The sequence below is a fragment of the Rhinolophus hipposideros genome (assembly GCF_964194185.1).
Source record: "Rhinolophus hipposideros genome assembly, chromosome: 13".
In the NCBI taxonomy this organism is placed as follows: domain Eukaryota; kingdom Metazoa; phylum Chordata; class Mammalia; order Chiroptera; family Rhinolophidae; genus Rhinolophus; species Rhinolophus hipposideros.
Genome location: NC_138059.1, coordinates 62272803 through 62288417, shown reverse-complemented (window position 1 = coordinate 62288417; position 15615 = coordinate 62272803). Strand labels below are relative to the sequence as shown.

The 15615-nt window shown below is 42.0% G+C and overlaps 2 protein-coding genes across 2 annotated transcripts in view; both read left to right on the top strand.

Moving 5' to 3' along the window:
• Window positions 1-7505, top strand: part of PPP1R42 (protein phosphatase 1 regulatory subunit 42) — a gene marked incomplete at its 3' end in the record, with an annotated part of 41888 nt that extends 34383 nt beyond the window's left edge. The window contains 3 exon segments of the mRNA XM_081070806.1: window positions 627-786; window positions 7430-7472; window positions 7476-7505. Of these exon segments, the coding sequence (XP_080926932.1) occupies window positions 627-786; window positions 7430-7472; window positions 7476-7505 (233 nt within the window).
• Window positions 7506-8946: 1441 nt separating this feature from the next.
• TCF24 (transcription factor 24) lies at window positions 8947-15615 on the top strand. Its single transcript, XM_081070646.1, has 3 exons — window positions 8947-9217; window positions 9785-10197; window positions 13127-15615. Exons 2-3 carry the CDS (start codon window positions 9808-9810, stop codon window positions 13238-13240), a joined length of 504 nt encoding a protein of 167 aa, XP_080926772.1. The 5' UTR covers window positions 8947-9217; window positions 9785-9807; the 3' UTR covers window positions 13241-15615.

The window sequence follows — 15615 nt, the reverse complement described above, 5'->3', positions numbered from 1 at the left end:
AAAAATCTTGTCATAAATATAGCCTCATAACGAAACTGAAAACAAAACCACTTTAACATCCAAAATATATGCATATCTCTCAGCATTTACTTTTGTAGCGTTTTGATGGAAACATTCATGTATTCATTTAACAAACACTTATTGAGGACCTTGGACTCTGCTAGACACTGGGAATTAGCAGTGATAAGGCAGCCCCCACTTAAAAGGAAATCACTGCTGGAAATGGAGGAGGATCAGTAATGACAGGGGACGTTAAGTGCAGAGAGAAAGGCAAGAACTACGGGAGCGGGAGCGACTAATCTACTCCCTAAAGGTTAAACGCTCTGAATAAAGAAACTTAGAACAGCAAAATGCAAGGGGTGTTAATATTTATAGTAACTTTCCTGTACCCATTTTGTCTGTGAGATTTGACTATAAACTTTCCTGTGTAGGTTTCTATGTATGAAAGTCTATGATATTTTATCTCGGATATTACTTTTTTTATTGGTTTTACCGTGGATCCAATTAACTTATTTAATTCCATTTCATAAGATACAATTTTTATAGTCTAATGCTGTTATATGTTATGTTCACAATTTAGTTATTAGTTTCAAAGCAGAATGCTTTTAATTCTTTGTATGCTACAGGTAACTTTGAAACAATGCATCACATAGTTCCTGTTTATTACCCACAGGTGGGTAAGCCAAAATTAGTCTTTTTCTCTGCTGTACAGACATACCTTGCAAATGGAAATGCACCTCCAGAAAGCTCTCATGAAGATAACCCTAATATTAGTGAAGAGACCAGGTAAGTTCTTTCAAATATTTATATGATTTATCTTCTGAGGAAGATGGGACACTCTCACTGTCAGTCAACGGCACAGAGGAAGACAGGCCCTTCATCTGTCTCTCCTGGTTCTCTGTTCTCGATTCTTCTTGGCTAAGCAGCAAAGGGGGGGGGGGGAGAAAAGAAAAGAAAGAAAAAATCATTGTTGGTCTAGCAGAACAGTGACAAAGTTGAGGTGGAAGGATTAGTCAAGAAGAGCTGGGCGGCACAAACTAGATACACCCCCGAGGTCGGGGAGGTGACTCAAGAAGTCCCAGAGGCAGCAGGTAGCAATGTGGGAATGAGCAGGGATCAAACCAAAGGAGCCTGAGGCCCAGCTGATGATGGGTGGTCCACTGGTGAGTGGATGACCAGGAAGGGCAACTGGTGGCAAAAAGGAGGGGAGGCCCGACACATGGGCTAGTTTCACCACGGCAGCAAACCAAAGGGTCTTAACCTGGTGTCGCTGAAGGAGACATTAGAAGTTCATTAAACTCTTAAAGGGTTTGTGGTCCAACAGATACTTCAAGAATCACTGCTCTAAACTTGAGTATGTACATAATTTAGCTTCAGGCGAATCAGCTATAAGTCTCCTGAGAAGAAGAAAGTTGCTTTCGGGGTTTTAAAAGATGATATTGCTTCAATGTAAAAAGAAGTCATAACAGAAAATAACTTCATTTATTCATAAATGTAATGGGCACCTGCTATATGCTGAGCAGTACTGAATATAAAAACTCAAATGAGATAGTCCTGATCTCAAAGATCTTCCTACAAGTTGGTCAGAGAGTCAAATGTGATATAATTATAGTGTGATATGGGCATTATAAATCAGATCCTAATACAGCCTACAAATTATTCGTTCAACTTTTTTTCATTGATAAGCAAAAAATGATTGCTCTATTGATCCTTCCAATAGTAGTCATTTCAATACAATGAAGGGCAACCACATATTTCATTGAGAAATAATCAGTCAGTGGACATGCTTTGGAAGAGATTTCCTTTTTCCAGAACTGTCTACTGAAGGTCAGGTGAATTTGTCATGAGACCCTCTTTGCAGGGTGTACTCAAGCTATGGTGACTTAGCATTCCTTAATGGAACCACTCGAAGAAGAGCCATGAACAACAGGTCGCACTGTCCTATCCCCATTCCCTGAAGACTAGCTTAGGCTTGTCAGGCCAGAGGCTTAAGGGAGAGAGAGTCCTGGGAGTCGGAAAATGCTTCACTTGGGGAGAGGAGAACAGGTATGGAAAGGGTCCTAGTTTGGGTCTTGTCTCCTCTCCATTAACAAAAACAAACAACAAACAAACAACAACAGGTCTGGAAGCTGTGTGAAAATTTGCTTTACTGCTACCGTAGTGTGTTCATTGTAACTACCATCAAAACCTTAGCCAGTGTGTCTGTAGCATCCCAGCAGTTTCTTAAGGATTTATACAAGTGGTGTCAATTCCGCCACAGTGTTCATGAGTTTTGTTTTTTGCCAAGCACTTTTAAAGGTCTCGCTGGTATATCATCAAGGTGGAAAACAATAAAAATGGACACAGCGTCAGAAAACAATGTTGGTAAATTCTACACATTGCCACACACACTAGGATCAGTTGTGAGCTGTGACCTTACCACATACCGTGTGTTACACTGTTTCCCCGAAAATAAGACCTAGCTGGACCATCAGCTCTAATGTGTCTTTTAGAGCAAAAATTAATATAAGACCGGGTCTTATATTATAGTAAAATAAGACCCGGTCTTATATTATAGTGTATAAGATAAGACCCAGTCTTACATTATAGTAAAATAAGACCGGGTCTTATATTAATTTTTGCTCCAAAAGACACATTAGAACCGATTGTCTGGCTAGGTCTTATTTTCGGGGAAACACAGTATTCTCTAGCCCCAAGCAAAGCTCTAATCCCTGGGACTACACTGATGAAACAGCAAATAAATCACTGTATCCTCATTTTCCTTATGAGGAACATTCAATACAGAGATAAATGCATTTTTAACTGCTCTGTACTGCAAAGACAGGCTACCCTAAAAGAAGCCAGCAGAACAGAGGGGTTCCTGTGAAAAGAACGCAAAGAATGTCCTGCTTCCACCACGGTCAGAAAAGTTGATTATGTTCAATCCCGAGTCTTCAGTTTTATAATGTGGAAAAAAAATAATTACATAAATATTTCATTTTAAATATTTTATTTCCTTAGGTACCATTTTTACTGAGGGTATGCCAAAATAGCATTTTGTTATCACAAAAGACTCGGCTTATTAAATGGGAATATCCGTGCTAACCTATCTTTAATAAAAGACCCAATGTATGGTGGGATTTCATTAAGCTTTTTTTTAAAAAAAAAAAAGATTTTATTAGGGAAGGGGAACAGGACTTTATTGGGGAACAGTGTGTACTTCCAGGACTTTTTTCCAAGTCAAGTTGTTGTCCTTTCAATCGTAGTTGTGGAGGGCGCAGCTCAGCTCCAGGTCCAGTTGCCGTTGCCATCGAACCGGCAGCCTTTGGAGTTAGGAGCATGGAGCTCTAACCGCCTGAGCCACGGGCCAGCCCCTCATTAAGCTCTTGATACAGATGTTGAGTGGGTGCCTGTTGCTAACATGTTCCTCATTTAGTGTAAAGCTGAGAGATACTGAAAATAAAGCTAGAAGGTCAGCAAAGCGTTAAAAACAAAATACGCAGACCAAACACAAAGAATAAATGTTTTCAGTTTCTAAAAAGTTGATTGAAGCAACTCTTTCTGTGAATTACTTTAAGGGGGGGAACGAGGCGGCCTCAGCAGACGCGTGGTCCACAGTCTACGTTTAGTACTCGAGGTGGGGAGCCTGCTCAGAGGTGGAAAGGCGCTTAGAGTGCTTCTCCCCAATACTCCCAGTATGTGCCCCCCCTCTCCTTAAGGTTCCACACACTGGGAGCTGTGCCTGTATCCTTGTGGAACACAATGAAGCAACATCTGTCCAATGACAGGGAAATGTTTTCTGCCTCCTTTATAAATGTGTGCAGTCTGTGCTCGTGTATATTTACACAAGCCTTCATTCCCTACAGGGAGGAGAAAGGCAGACTCGTTGACGTTGTTTTTGACCCTCAAACTGAACTTGATACTATCAATGTACACTTTAATTAAAGATTAGCTCAAAACTATTTTTTATTTAAAGGCTGATGCTGAACAAATGCCTTCACTGTTCAATTAAAAGTAATATATGGTATTAAACAAAAAATGTACACATTATTGCCTCTTTCTGTGTTTGTCACAGTAAATACTTCTGACAGATGTTTCCTCTTTTCAAACATGCTAGGAGGTGCTTGAGCCTTAGTAATTTTAAAATAGACATTAAATGCATTTATATGTTGTAAATAAGATCCACTTAAAATACTGTACAGCACTGCACAATGAAAAAACCAAATTGTTGTTTGGTTATTTCACTATCTTTCCAGCCCAGGGAATGTCAATAGAGTCAATTCATCTCTTTTGTTAACGCAAAAATAATAACCTTCTAGCTGGGTTAGAATGTCCTTAGTTTCAGATAACTTTAAGGAATGTGAATCTCATAGAAAATGTTCATGTATGTTATTTAGCTATTTATAAAATTCCTACTATCTTCAGTTAGAATATGGAAGCATTGATTTCTTTGAGTTAAAACGTGAACTTGACAACCAGTAAAAATAACTTGCTTTCACCACTGTTAAGGTTGTGTTTGAAAAGTTGCAACAACAGATCTCCTATGTGCTTCAAGAAGAATTTTTAAAACTTAGAAAACATTTTTTAGTCACAAAACTCTAGGATGATCTTATATAATCTTATTCGCAAAGCTCTAAATGCCTTTAATTTTGTTGTGTTGAACCTAACCTCAGTCTGATTGATTTTATAGGCAAAATAAACTTATGTATCAGTAATGTAGGTATAATCTTAAGATTTTGATATGCAGTTCTCAAAGAACTCTTTTGAAATTAGGACACCCACCCCCAGAAAAAAAAAGCAATTGTGGTAAGCAACAAAGTTTTTAAAACAGTCTAAGGTAGCTTTTGTGACTTCTAGTCTCCACTCTGTCAATGGCTTACTCTGGGAACAAGAGTTATGTAACATCTAATTTATAGGAATTATATTAGTTATTTTCCATTCCAAAATGTCTATTTTGAAAGCTGAATCTTCATTACTCAAACAAATTAAAACAAAACAAAACAATAAAACAGTAGAACCCTTTGAGATGAGAATCCTACGAGCCTTATTTCATAGATGGGAAATGAGCAGTGGAGATGGCCCACAGGGACCCGTAGTCACACGACTGCCATGAGGCAGAGCTGGGATTTGAATCCAGTCCCTGACTCCAAAAGCCGAGTTCTCAGCTGCTCCGCAAGGAGGTGTCAAAAATGTCCTCAGGTACGGACAGGTAAAGTAAGTGAGGGAAGCAGGTGAGAATATGATTGAAGGGAATTGGAGAGCACATGTCCAATTAAAGGCAGGTACAGCTACTTGACTCCCAAACAATGCAGTCAGGCAGATATGCTGAACTTGAGAAATCACGCTAGCTGGCAAGCAAGATATCCAGATTGTGAAATTATCTGATTTTAAAATATTGGATCATTTTTTTCTTTAAAAATCTCTATTAAAATAGATAAGAAAAAAATCCTGTAATGCTAACAAAGATATGGAGCAACTGAAACTCCCAGGCACAACTGGTGGGAGTTCAAAAATATTAGGTTGGTACAAAAGTAATTGCGGTTTAAAAGGTTAAAAATAACTGCAAAAACCGCAATTACTTTTGCACCAACCTAATAGTACAGCTACTTTGGAAAATAATTTGACCTCTTCTTATAAAATTAAACATAGACTTCCTTTCCCTGGTATTTCCAAAGTGAAATGAACCTATACCCACACAAAAATCTGTACCCAAATCAAACATCTGTACCCAAATGTTTATAGTGGCTTCTTCATAATCACCAAAAAGTGGAAACAACCCAAAGGTCTCTGGACTGGGGAATGGATGAACTGTTTAAGTCTATCCATACAATGGAATATTACTCAGCATTAAAAAGGAATGAACTAGTGACACACGAAACAACCTGGACAGACCTCAAAAGCATTATTCAAGCGAAAGAAGCCAGACTGAAAAGGCTCAATACTGTATCATTCTATGATGTTCTGGCAAAGGCAAAACTACAGAGACAGAAAACAGATCAGTAGTTGACAAGGTCTTAGGGGGTGACTGCAAAGGGTCAGCACAAAGGAATTGGGGAATGGGAGGGATGAAATGTTGCCTATCTTTATTGTGGTAGTGGTTCCATGACTGTATATGTTTATCAAATCTTGGTGAATAGTCTCAAAAGAGTGAATTTAACTATGTAAATTATATTTTAAACAATGAGTGAAATAGTTGAAGGGTGATAAAAAGCACCAATTATATAAAACTTATGTATGATATATATATATATATTTCAAAGCACTGTATTTTCTTCACTGTATGTGTGATCAATTTACATTATAGAGTTCAGATGACAAATTATTTGACCTACTTAGAAAAAAGACAAGTATAATTTTAAGACCTACACCACACTCTGAAATAAAATTTATAGCACTCTAAAGCCATGTACTTTCTGCAAGACTAGACAAGAACTCCAAAGAATGATATACTATAGAAATAGTATTTGCAGTGTTAATAGGAATCAAGTTAAAGTATGCCCTTTTTGAGATAATAGACATAAAAAATGTTTTGCAGATAATAAAGAACTCTACAAATATTAAATAAAGTAGTATGGTAAAAAGCACAAGCGTTAGGGTCAATCTGCCTGGCTTACAACCCGTCTGCCTCTTACTGTGTGACCCTCAGACAAGTTACTCAATCCCTCTGAGCTTCATTTTCTCAACCACAAAATGTAAAATCCTCAAAGGGTTTTTGTAAAGACTAACTGGAAGATAAAGTACTTGTAAAGCACTTAACATATAGAGTTAAATAAGAGTTAAATAAGGTCTAACTCTTATTTAATAAGAGTTAAATAAGGTTATCCATCATTAATTTATGTAATGTTGAAAATTTGAAGATTTTCATCTATTTTGAATTTCACAGCAAATGCTGGCTTCTTGCAGGACTTCAGACTAATCTAGAATCGTTAGAGAATTCAGACAGGCTGCTTGGAGAGGCAGCAGATAGCACAAGTTCGCCAGTACTTGGACTTGTTACATCAGTCCTTTCTTCCTGACCTGTTGGGAAACACAGCTGGCCACCAGCCAGCCACTGTTACTAGCAGTGAGGAGCCCCAGCTGTGCCCCTACCACTGACAGTCACAGCAGACTCTAGCAGGGGAGGCTAAGGTGAGGGTGTGAGATGTCAAAGATGCAAAATGTAAGGCTCTCTGCACACCTAATTCGCCTCACCCTAGTCCTGGCCCACTTTCCTTCCAATTATTCCAATTTCCATACCTCTCCCAACTCATAGATTGTCCTATTCTTCCCTGTCCCAGAGGGAGGAATCTTTATGTTTCTGCTCCCATTAAAGCTTGAGAAGATTCACACAGTTTAGTGACTAATCATTAGCCTGATTATTGTGTCCTAGATACTGTTTGCTACCTGTTTTGGATAAGTTGCATTCTTGAAATAATTTAACGCTGTGTGTTGTTTTTTTTTTCTCTATTAGTACAGGAATCTCTTTGAAGGAATCCGAAAGCTTAGTGACAAAATAACGAAGTACTCACACCTCACCTTCTCCATAACGGAAAAGTAAAAGAACATTTGTAAAACAGGAGTCAATTCAGCCTTAAGTGATCTGAAACATCTGATTTTTGTTTTCTGTCTTTATAGAACGAGGCGACATCGTCTTTTGTGGTTTGTAGCCTTATGGTATCTCTTTAGATGAGAAAAACCTGTAAGATCTTGTTTGATTTGCTTCTCTGTGGAATCTGAAACACTGCTTTCCAATTGCTTTAATCCTCACTGCATGTAATTTACTGGGGAAATGAAGACGTGCTTTCTCATGCATCGAAACAAAGGAATCTTTTCTCGAAGCAGTGGTGTTTTGGTGGGCTGCTTTCTGAGTGTGAATCTAATTCCGTGGTTGACTAGAAATTGACATGAAAGCCTGACGATTATTCTGATTCACTCTAATATACCAAACTGGGAAACGACGTATTCAAACACAAATGCCACCATTACTATGTACTACTTGGTCGTTCCAGTTTAAAAATCTGTGGTCAGGCAGGAAATGATGTCCCCCACACCAGAGCAGATTCATGAATGATAATGTACATCTGAGGGTCTTGACCCCAGACATTTTTGAGAAGTCCTGCTCTTCGCATCGTAGGCAGTGTTTCAAGGATATACTAATCAGTTGCTAGAAAATCTCGTGCGTCCCCGCAGACTTGGCCTCTGAAGGCGAGGCGCCCGAGACACGCGGAGGCCACGGAGCGCAGGGGGCGCCCCGAACCCCCTCGCGGCGCAGCGCCGGCGTCCGGAAGGAGCCCTGGCCCGAGCCCCTCCGCGCGCGGCCGCCAGCCACGCTTCCCGCGGGGTCCCCAAGGGCAAGACACCTCCGTGAGTGCCTCGCAGGAGGACAGGCCGGGACGAATTTTAAGTCCAAATAACGACACAAAGCGGAGGCCCCGGGGGCACAACGGAGGCGGCCGGCCAGGGCGCGCGCCCCTCGGAAGAAGCGGTCGAAGTCCCAGGGCCCCTTCCGCTGGTGGGAGGACTTCCTAAACTTAGTGCCACCGACGTGGGAGCGTTCGAGGGAAGCGGTTGGACTCCGAGCGGCCCCTAAGCGGGTCACAGAGTACCCGGGTGGAGGGACCACTGCTTTAAGGCATTAGGACGACGTGAAACTCGTACCTGGTGGTGAAATGAAAGGCTAGCGCGGCGAGGCGGCACGCTCCACATCGCCTCGCAGAAAATTAAACGTCGCGCTCCACAAAACGACAGCGTCCCGCCTCAACTCGGTGCCCGCCTGGAAGGCGCCCGGCTCAGAGCGGTGACTCGCGGAGCCGCGCCGGGCTCCGGCCCCACGCGCCGCCAACCTCGCAGGTGCGGAACGTGGGGCGCGGGAGTCCCGCCTCCGGAGACCTCGGACGTGGGGGGCGGGGACGGCAGGACGCCCCGCCCCCTTGGCCCCGCCCCGCCGGACGGTTTGATTAATGACTCTCCCGCGGCACAGGGGGCGGCTCCGAGAGGAGGCTGCCCGGGAGCAGCGCTCAGGTGAGCGCGGACCTCCGCGGCCTTGCCTTCGGGGCCCGACGCCGAGCTTGGTCCGCACGCGCGCGTGGCCTCGGGGGCGCCCTCATAAGGGGCGCGTCCAGCAGTGCTGGAAGCCGTCGTCGGTTTCAGCTGGACGAGGATGGAGTGACCGGCGCGGCCCTGGCCTCGCAGGCACGGCTCGACTTTCCTTGCCCGCTCGCGCCGCGGAGCAGAGCCCCGCACGGCCGCTCCCGGAAAGGTAAGGGCCCCGGTGCGATCCCCGCCGCGCCGCGCGGTCCTCGCCCCTGGAGGGCAGCCGGCACCTTAGTCCGAGGTGAGGCCAGGGGACCCCCCCCACTCCTCTGGCAGAAATTACCCTGGGCTCCAGCCGTCGCCACCGGGGTCCCGGGCCGCGGGAGCGAGTGGTGCGGGAGCGGCGGCCGTAGCCCCGGCACTCCGCGGACAGGACCCGCACCGTCTTCCTTGCGGGCTTGCGGGCTGACATTCCAGAAGCTCGAGCAAGTTCTGGGCCCGGGCTGTGCTTCCGAGAGCCCTCTTCCCCAGTAGAGTAGCCCTTTGGTTTAATTTGTCGGTGAAAAGTGAAGCCGGTACCACGCCGTCAGCCTCCCGAGGAGCCCGGGAACTCTCAGACCCCAAAGCCTCCCCAGGTGTGGGGAGGCAAACACGCCCCAATCGAAGCGACCCCCCCCCCCCGGAGCACGCCGGAGCCAGGCGGAGGCCAGGCACGCGCGGGAGCCGAGAGGGCTGCGCTCGCGGGTGGAGCCCGCCCGGCGCCCCGGCTCAGCGCGCCTTGGGTCCCTTGCAGGGCGCGCGGCGCGGGACGTCGCGATGGACCGCTGCGGCCCGGCGTGCAGCCCCGTGATCGCCAGCAGCCAACCCGCGCCCCCGGCCCCCGCCCCCCGCGACTCGAGCCCGGGGAGGACCGGGCCGGGGCCGGCGGGCCCGGGCGGCGGGGCGCGCTCCGGCGGAGGGCGGCCGGCGGCAGCGAACGCGGCGCGGGAGCGCAGCCGGGTGCAGACCCTGCGGCACGCCTTCCTGGAGCTGCAGCGCACGCTGCCGTCCGTGCCACCCGACACCAAGCTGTCCAAGCTGGACGTGCTGCTGCTGGCCACCACCTACATCGCGCACCTCACCCGAAGCCTGCAGGACGACGCCGAGGCGCCGGCGGACCCCGGGCTGGGCGCCCTGCGCGGCGACGGCTACCTGCACCCCGTCAAAGTAAGCGGGCAGGGCGCGCGGCGGGGCTGGGCGAGCCACGGGGCAGCTGGTCCGCTCGGCCGGCGCCTGGGTAGGTGCCACCGGGCTCTCCTCGCCCTCCTGTCGGGGTGAGTGGGGGGAACACCCCGGCGGAGCGACCGTGGTCTGAGCGGTGTACGGAAGGCGGTGGGTTTAAACCCGGGTTGGGGGCAGGGGTGTCTCACGCACCGTAGAGGACGCAACCTACAGGTTGCCCTTCTCGGGTGAGAGGTTTCTTGGGGGTGCCTGGTGAGGTGCTGGGTAATGTTTTAGTGTCAGAGTTACGTTTATGAGCCTTGGAGTTTTTAAGTGTTTTGAATTTACATGATTACACTTCCATTGTGGTTTTTATCAGACGTTTGAAAAGTTTCAGGAATAAAGTATTCATGAAAAATGGGGTAATGGAATTATCTGTCCCTAAGTAATCTGTCCCTAGGAAACCAACGTGGAAAATTTTTTGTAAAATTGAGAACAAAATGAGACTGTTCAGCATTCGCACAGTAAATTTTCAGTCCGTTTTAATAAATCGTAAACTATCATGGGCTAGAGAGCCACCGAGAGTGTGAGAAAAACTGTAATGTGTTTATGTAAGTTTTATAAGTCCTTTGGCATATATGCTGAGCTGATTAAATACTATATTCAAATTATGTAACGGACAAAATTAGACAAGAATATCCGTTTTCTGTAATTTTTCTACATATAGGTAGAATGGTCAGTGTTTTCGTTTAATATGGTATGTATGATTATGATTTATTATCTATATTGCAGTATTTAGGTTCTGCATTGTCTTTTTCTTCGAGACTTGATTGTTTGAAGTCCTACATTGATCTGGCTTTTTGTTCAAAATGCATCATCTTCCCTGTATTTTCTAAGCCTAAATTTTTAAATTTTGGTTCCACCATTCTGAAGCCCTCTCTCTCTCTCTCTCTCTCTCTCTCTCTCTCTCTCTCTCTCTCTCTCTCTCTCTCTCTCTCTCTCTCTCTCTCTCTCTCTCTCTCACACACACACACACACACACAAATTAGGACTTAGCCTTAGTATTCAGTGTTCAGTAAATTATTGAATAATCGTTATTGAAATGTGGTAAATTGTGCTCGCTTCGGCAGCACATATACTAAAATTGAAATGTGGTAAATTACTCTCTAATATTAACTGAATTTAAACTTTTGTGGTGAGGTTTAACAAAATTTACTTTGCAAAATATAATCAAAATGATAGTTTCAAACTATTTTAAATATTAAATATAAAAATGTGAAATATCACTTATTTGTAATTATGATAGACCACATTCATGTATTATATAACAATTACAGCTGAAAAGTCATTCATTAAGGGGTTTTGTATTACAGTGTGCCTTAGATTGCTATTAAATTATATCATTAATATTAGGTTTTTTTGACATGATATTTCCCATATTCTCTAAGAAACTTTTTTTTTAACCATTAAGTACACTTTAAGACAAAAAGCATCTGTTAAATGTGTCTTTCTGGAAAATATAATTCAGATGAAGAAATCAGGTTGTTTTCTATCTTAGTGTTTGCTTTTTTGAATGAGTAATGTTAGAACCATAATTTTCATGTAACAATAAGCTTAACAAGAGTTTTATTTTTGCACTTGATGCATGTACCAACTATTTTTGTAGTCCTATAACTCTTTTAAGAACAATTCAATCTCATTTGTCCTCTGGATCAATTGGTTTGATGTTAAAAGACAACTCTAGGAATAATGAAACAAGGCCAAAGATTACCCCTTCATGAAATTGATGATGGTTGAACAAATGACTAATCTGTTTTAAAATCATTAACTAAGTGCCTACTATGCGCAAAGCACTGTGTTAGCAGAGTGAACACAGTTAAGGGTAAGACTCAATCCCTCCCCTAAATGAACATATAATAGAAAGGAAAACACATAAGGGAGAATGTTGTATGTGCCAGAAGAGAGCTATAATCATGTGCTGTGTAGGTTCCAAGGAAAGAGATTTTATGTACGTAATTAAAACCACCTGTAACATAGTATTTTACAGACACTACGAGAGAATGCTTAAATATTAACTCTATCTTTCATTTACCTAATCCAAATAGAAATATTCTCATATTATACTTCTTGGGTAACTAAATTGTAATCCTTAGTATACCAAGGACCTTAGAACTAAACTGATTATATGACACCCCCTCCAAAAAAAAGAGAGGTCCATTCTGAAAGGGGTACTTATGTAATTTTTTTCGTTGCTATGGCTATTCAGCAATAAATGCTATTGTATGAGTGGCTGTTCACTTTAAAGGTGAATTTAGAAAAATCACAATCTGAATACAAATGTGGTGATTACTGAAAAGTTAGAGCTGTGTGATGCCAGTACATCCAGACATTTAATCTGGGTGTTCTATCTATACACCACCAAATATTCTAACATTTGCATCTTCTAGATATTGCTTTTAGCTAGACAAAATGTTTAGATAGTTGAATTTGTCACTTTCCATTGTAATTCTTTGACAAGTGTAGACACATAATATTTACCATATATAACTTTCAAAAATATCTTTCAAGCCAGGGATCTTGCTTTAAGGCTTTTGTTTCAGGTTTTAGTTTGAAATTAAAACATTGTGGATAACTATATTTTCCTATACTTAACTATATTCTCCATGATTTCTTATCCACATTATTTTATATAGTTATACACATTATTTTATATAGTTATAAACAAAGTCTGGGTATATTCTTACTTTTATTGTTAGCGTTAATAAACATTTTTTCATGTTGTACCTTAGACTTCATAATTATTAATACAATTGTTACTGGCTACATACTATTGCACTTGCATTGAAGTATTTGGAATTACTATTATTATCATTATTATTGATTATGTTATATCTGTCATAGATACTAACTTTTGGATTTGCTTGTTCTTTTTCAGAAATGGCCCATGAGATCAAGATTATACATTGGTGCTACCGGGCAGTTTCTGAAGCATTCCGTCTCTGGAGAAAAAGCAAATCATAGCACTGCTCCAGCAGACTCACAGCCTTAGGCTCTCTCTCCCCTGATGGGGGCTGGAAGACAATGGTGTCATTGTTTTTAAAATAGTGTGAGATAATTCTGTATTTATTACATCAGATATAACAAACAGCATTTCTGAAAGTTTACATTATGAATCTATAGTTTGATGTTCAGATTTATCTGTCTAATCTAAATAAATGTGGAATGAAATAATCAGTCTTGCATCAAACACACAGCTTCTCTATTCAGTGTAACAGATAGTCATTACTATATAGTGCAGGAAAAACTACTGGAAAACAAAGACACACAAAAGCAAAAGCTATATATTTACAGAATGCACATACTTTCTTAGCGTATTTATTAAAAACTGAAAAGCTAGTATCTACTGATAGTCTTTCTACTTAAAAAAAATAAAAGCTGTGTTTGTAATGCACTAGTATTTCATGTTAGTATTTCATTTCATTTTCATTTTGCTTAAAGTTAGTCTGAGAAGCCATTTCAGTTGGAAGTTGTGCGATCATTTATTCAGTTTTAGCTGAATATGTTTGAAAAGACTGTTGAGGTAATATGATGATGCAGTAACTTCTATAACTAGTTCTTTCTCTTGGAAAATTTGCTCAGAGTATCAGAAATAGTTTGCATCATAGGACCAGGCTTGGCCACCTTCCTAGAGGATTACTAAATATCTAATTGTTTCAAAATTGTGGAAGGCATTGGGAATCCCTGAAGCCCAGTATGAACAGATGGGTGTCACTGGGCAGCAGGGTTCGTCACCCTCTCCCTGGTCACTTTCTTTCAGGTCCTAGACTAGGCCCGCTGGTGCAGCTGCAGCCACCCTAGAGAGAGTAGTGTGTTTGGGCCTGTTGGTGGCCTCAAGTGAGCCCCAAGTGAGCCCCTGGGACCCTCGCAGCCACAGCGTTTGCCAGGCTCCTTCTCCCTTCATCAACTGCTGTTCACAATCTACCTACTTGGCTGTTATGAAATGGGAGATATCCCATTGCTTTGGGAATTCTAGGACACAGTGACCATCCGGGGATACATCAGGCCAGAGCAGATCCCGCCCCCCATCCTGCCCTGCTTTGAACCTACACCCAGGGAAGGCTCTCTGCTGTGGGCCTTTCCCAAGGAGCTGCCCAGCAGGTGCCCGGGCAGCAGCCGTTCTACATGATTGCACCACTGGTTTCGTTTTTTAACAGGAGCTGTGGGGTCACAGCCGTGAAGCAGAGATGTTGGTCAGGGAACTCTGTGAACCTCAGAACAACGGGGTACAGTAGAGACACCTGAAAAAAAATCATCTGTCTCTTCTGTCATGTGTTTGCTGACTTAGACTCCGTTGCATCTCTCTTATTTTTCTCCTTAGCCTTTACTATTCTATTTTCCAACTGTAAAGTTCAGTTACTTCTCAAAAACCCAGTTTTAAAGTTGTTGAAACTCATTCAAGATTACCAAATAGAAAGGCATATTAATGGACTCGGTTAAATTAATATAGCAGTTGAACCACCACTTTATTTTCTCCTCACCTCAGTTTTCTTCCAGGTTTTGGCAGTGAAATGAAGTAAAAGGCCATTTAAAGACAAAAGCTATCATTCAGTTAAAAAATAAATAAGTAACTAAATAAAACTATCAGTCAGTTAAAAATAAATAAAACTATCATTCATTCAGTTGATTCAGCTAAACATGACCATGTTTTTGACTCATATCTGACAGTTTGTAATTTTTATTATTTTATGTGAATATCTTGTAATGTGATGAAAGCATGTCTTTAAAATAAAAGATATATAATAAAAGCTTTGTACATACTAATATGTAGCAAAAATGTTTGTATGTTTAAATATTTGTAAATATTTTTACTCATAACATTGAAAGGGATAAAAGGTAAAATGAGCTACGGATTCAGCTATTTAGTAAGTTATTAGCATAAAAAGAGCTAAGAATAATCTTTTATTTTAAGGAATGAAATTAAAACTTTTAAAAAGTTACCTAAAAATGAACTACAAACACTAAATTTGATAGCAAGAATGTCATAAAAATGGCTTTCTTGCGAATAATCTATTTGGCTAAAGTTTTTAAAGCATTGAATTTGGAGAAAATTATGACTTGCTGAATTATCAGACTTTTCTAAATCATCCTGCTAAATAGTTAAGCTTTGCCTTTCACAGTATTACTTTTTATTTCTTCTTGTCCAGTTACAAAGGTTTTAATGCCAAAGAAGTTATATTTCTGCCATAGGTCTTCATAACATTTTAGTAAATTGCTAAATATGCTAACAGCTTTTGGTAGGTTGGAAAATCTCAGAGGAGAAATTGCATATTTTCACCCAAAGTTTCAAGGAAGCATGCTGTTTTAATTAATGGTGCATGGTCAAGAGAAGAGATGTTACTGAAGTAAAATAAAATGCTAATTTGA

Excerpts from the sequence above, each read along its gene's own strand:
- TCF24 (XM_081070646.1), top strand. The coding sequence starts at position 9,808 with ATGGACCGCTGCGGCCCGGCGTGCAGCCCCGTGATCGCCAGCAGCCAA. Across the intron at positions 10,198-13,126 it reads GCTACCTGCACCCCGTCAAA|AAATGGCCCATGAGATCAAG; the intron begins GTAAGCGGGCAG and ends GTTCTTTTTCAG.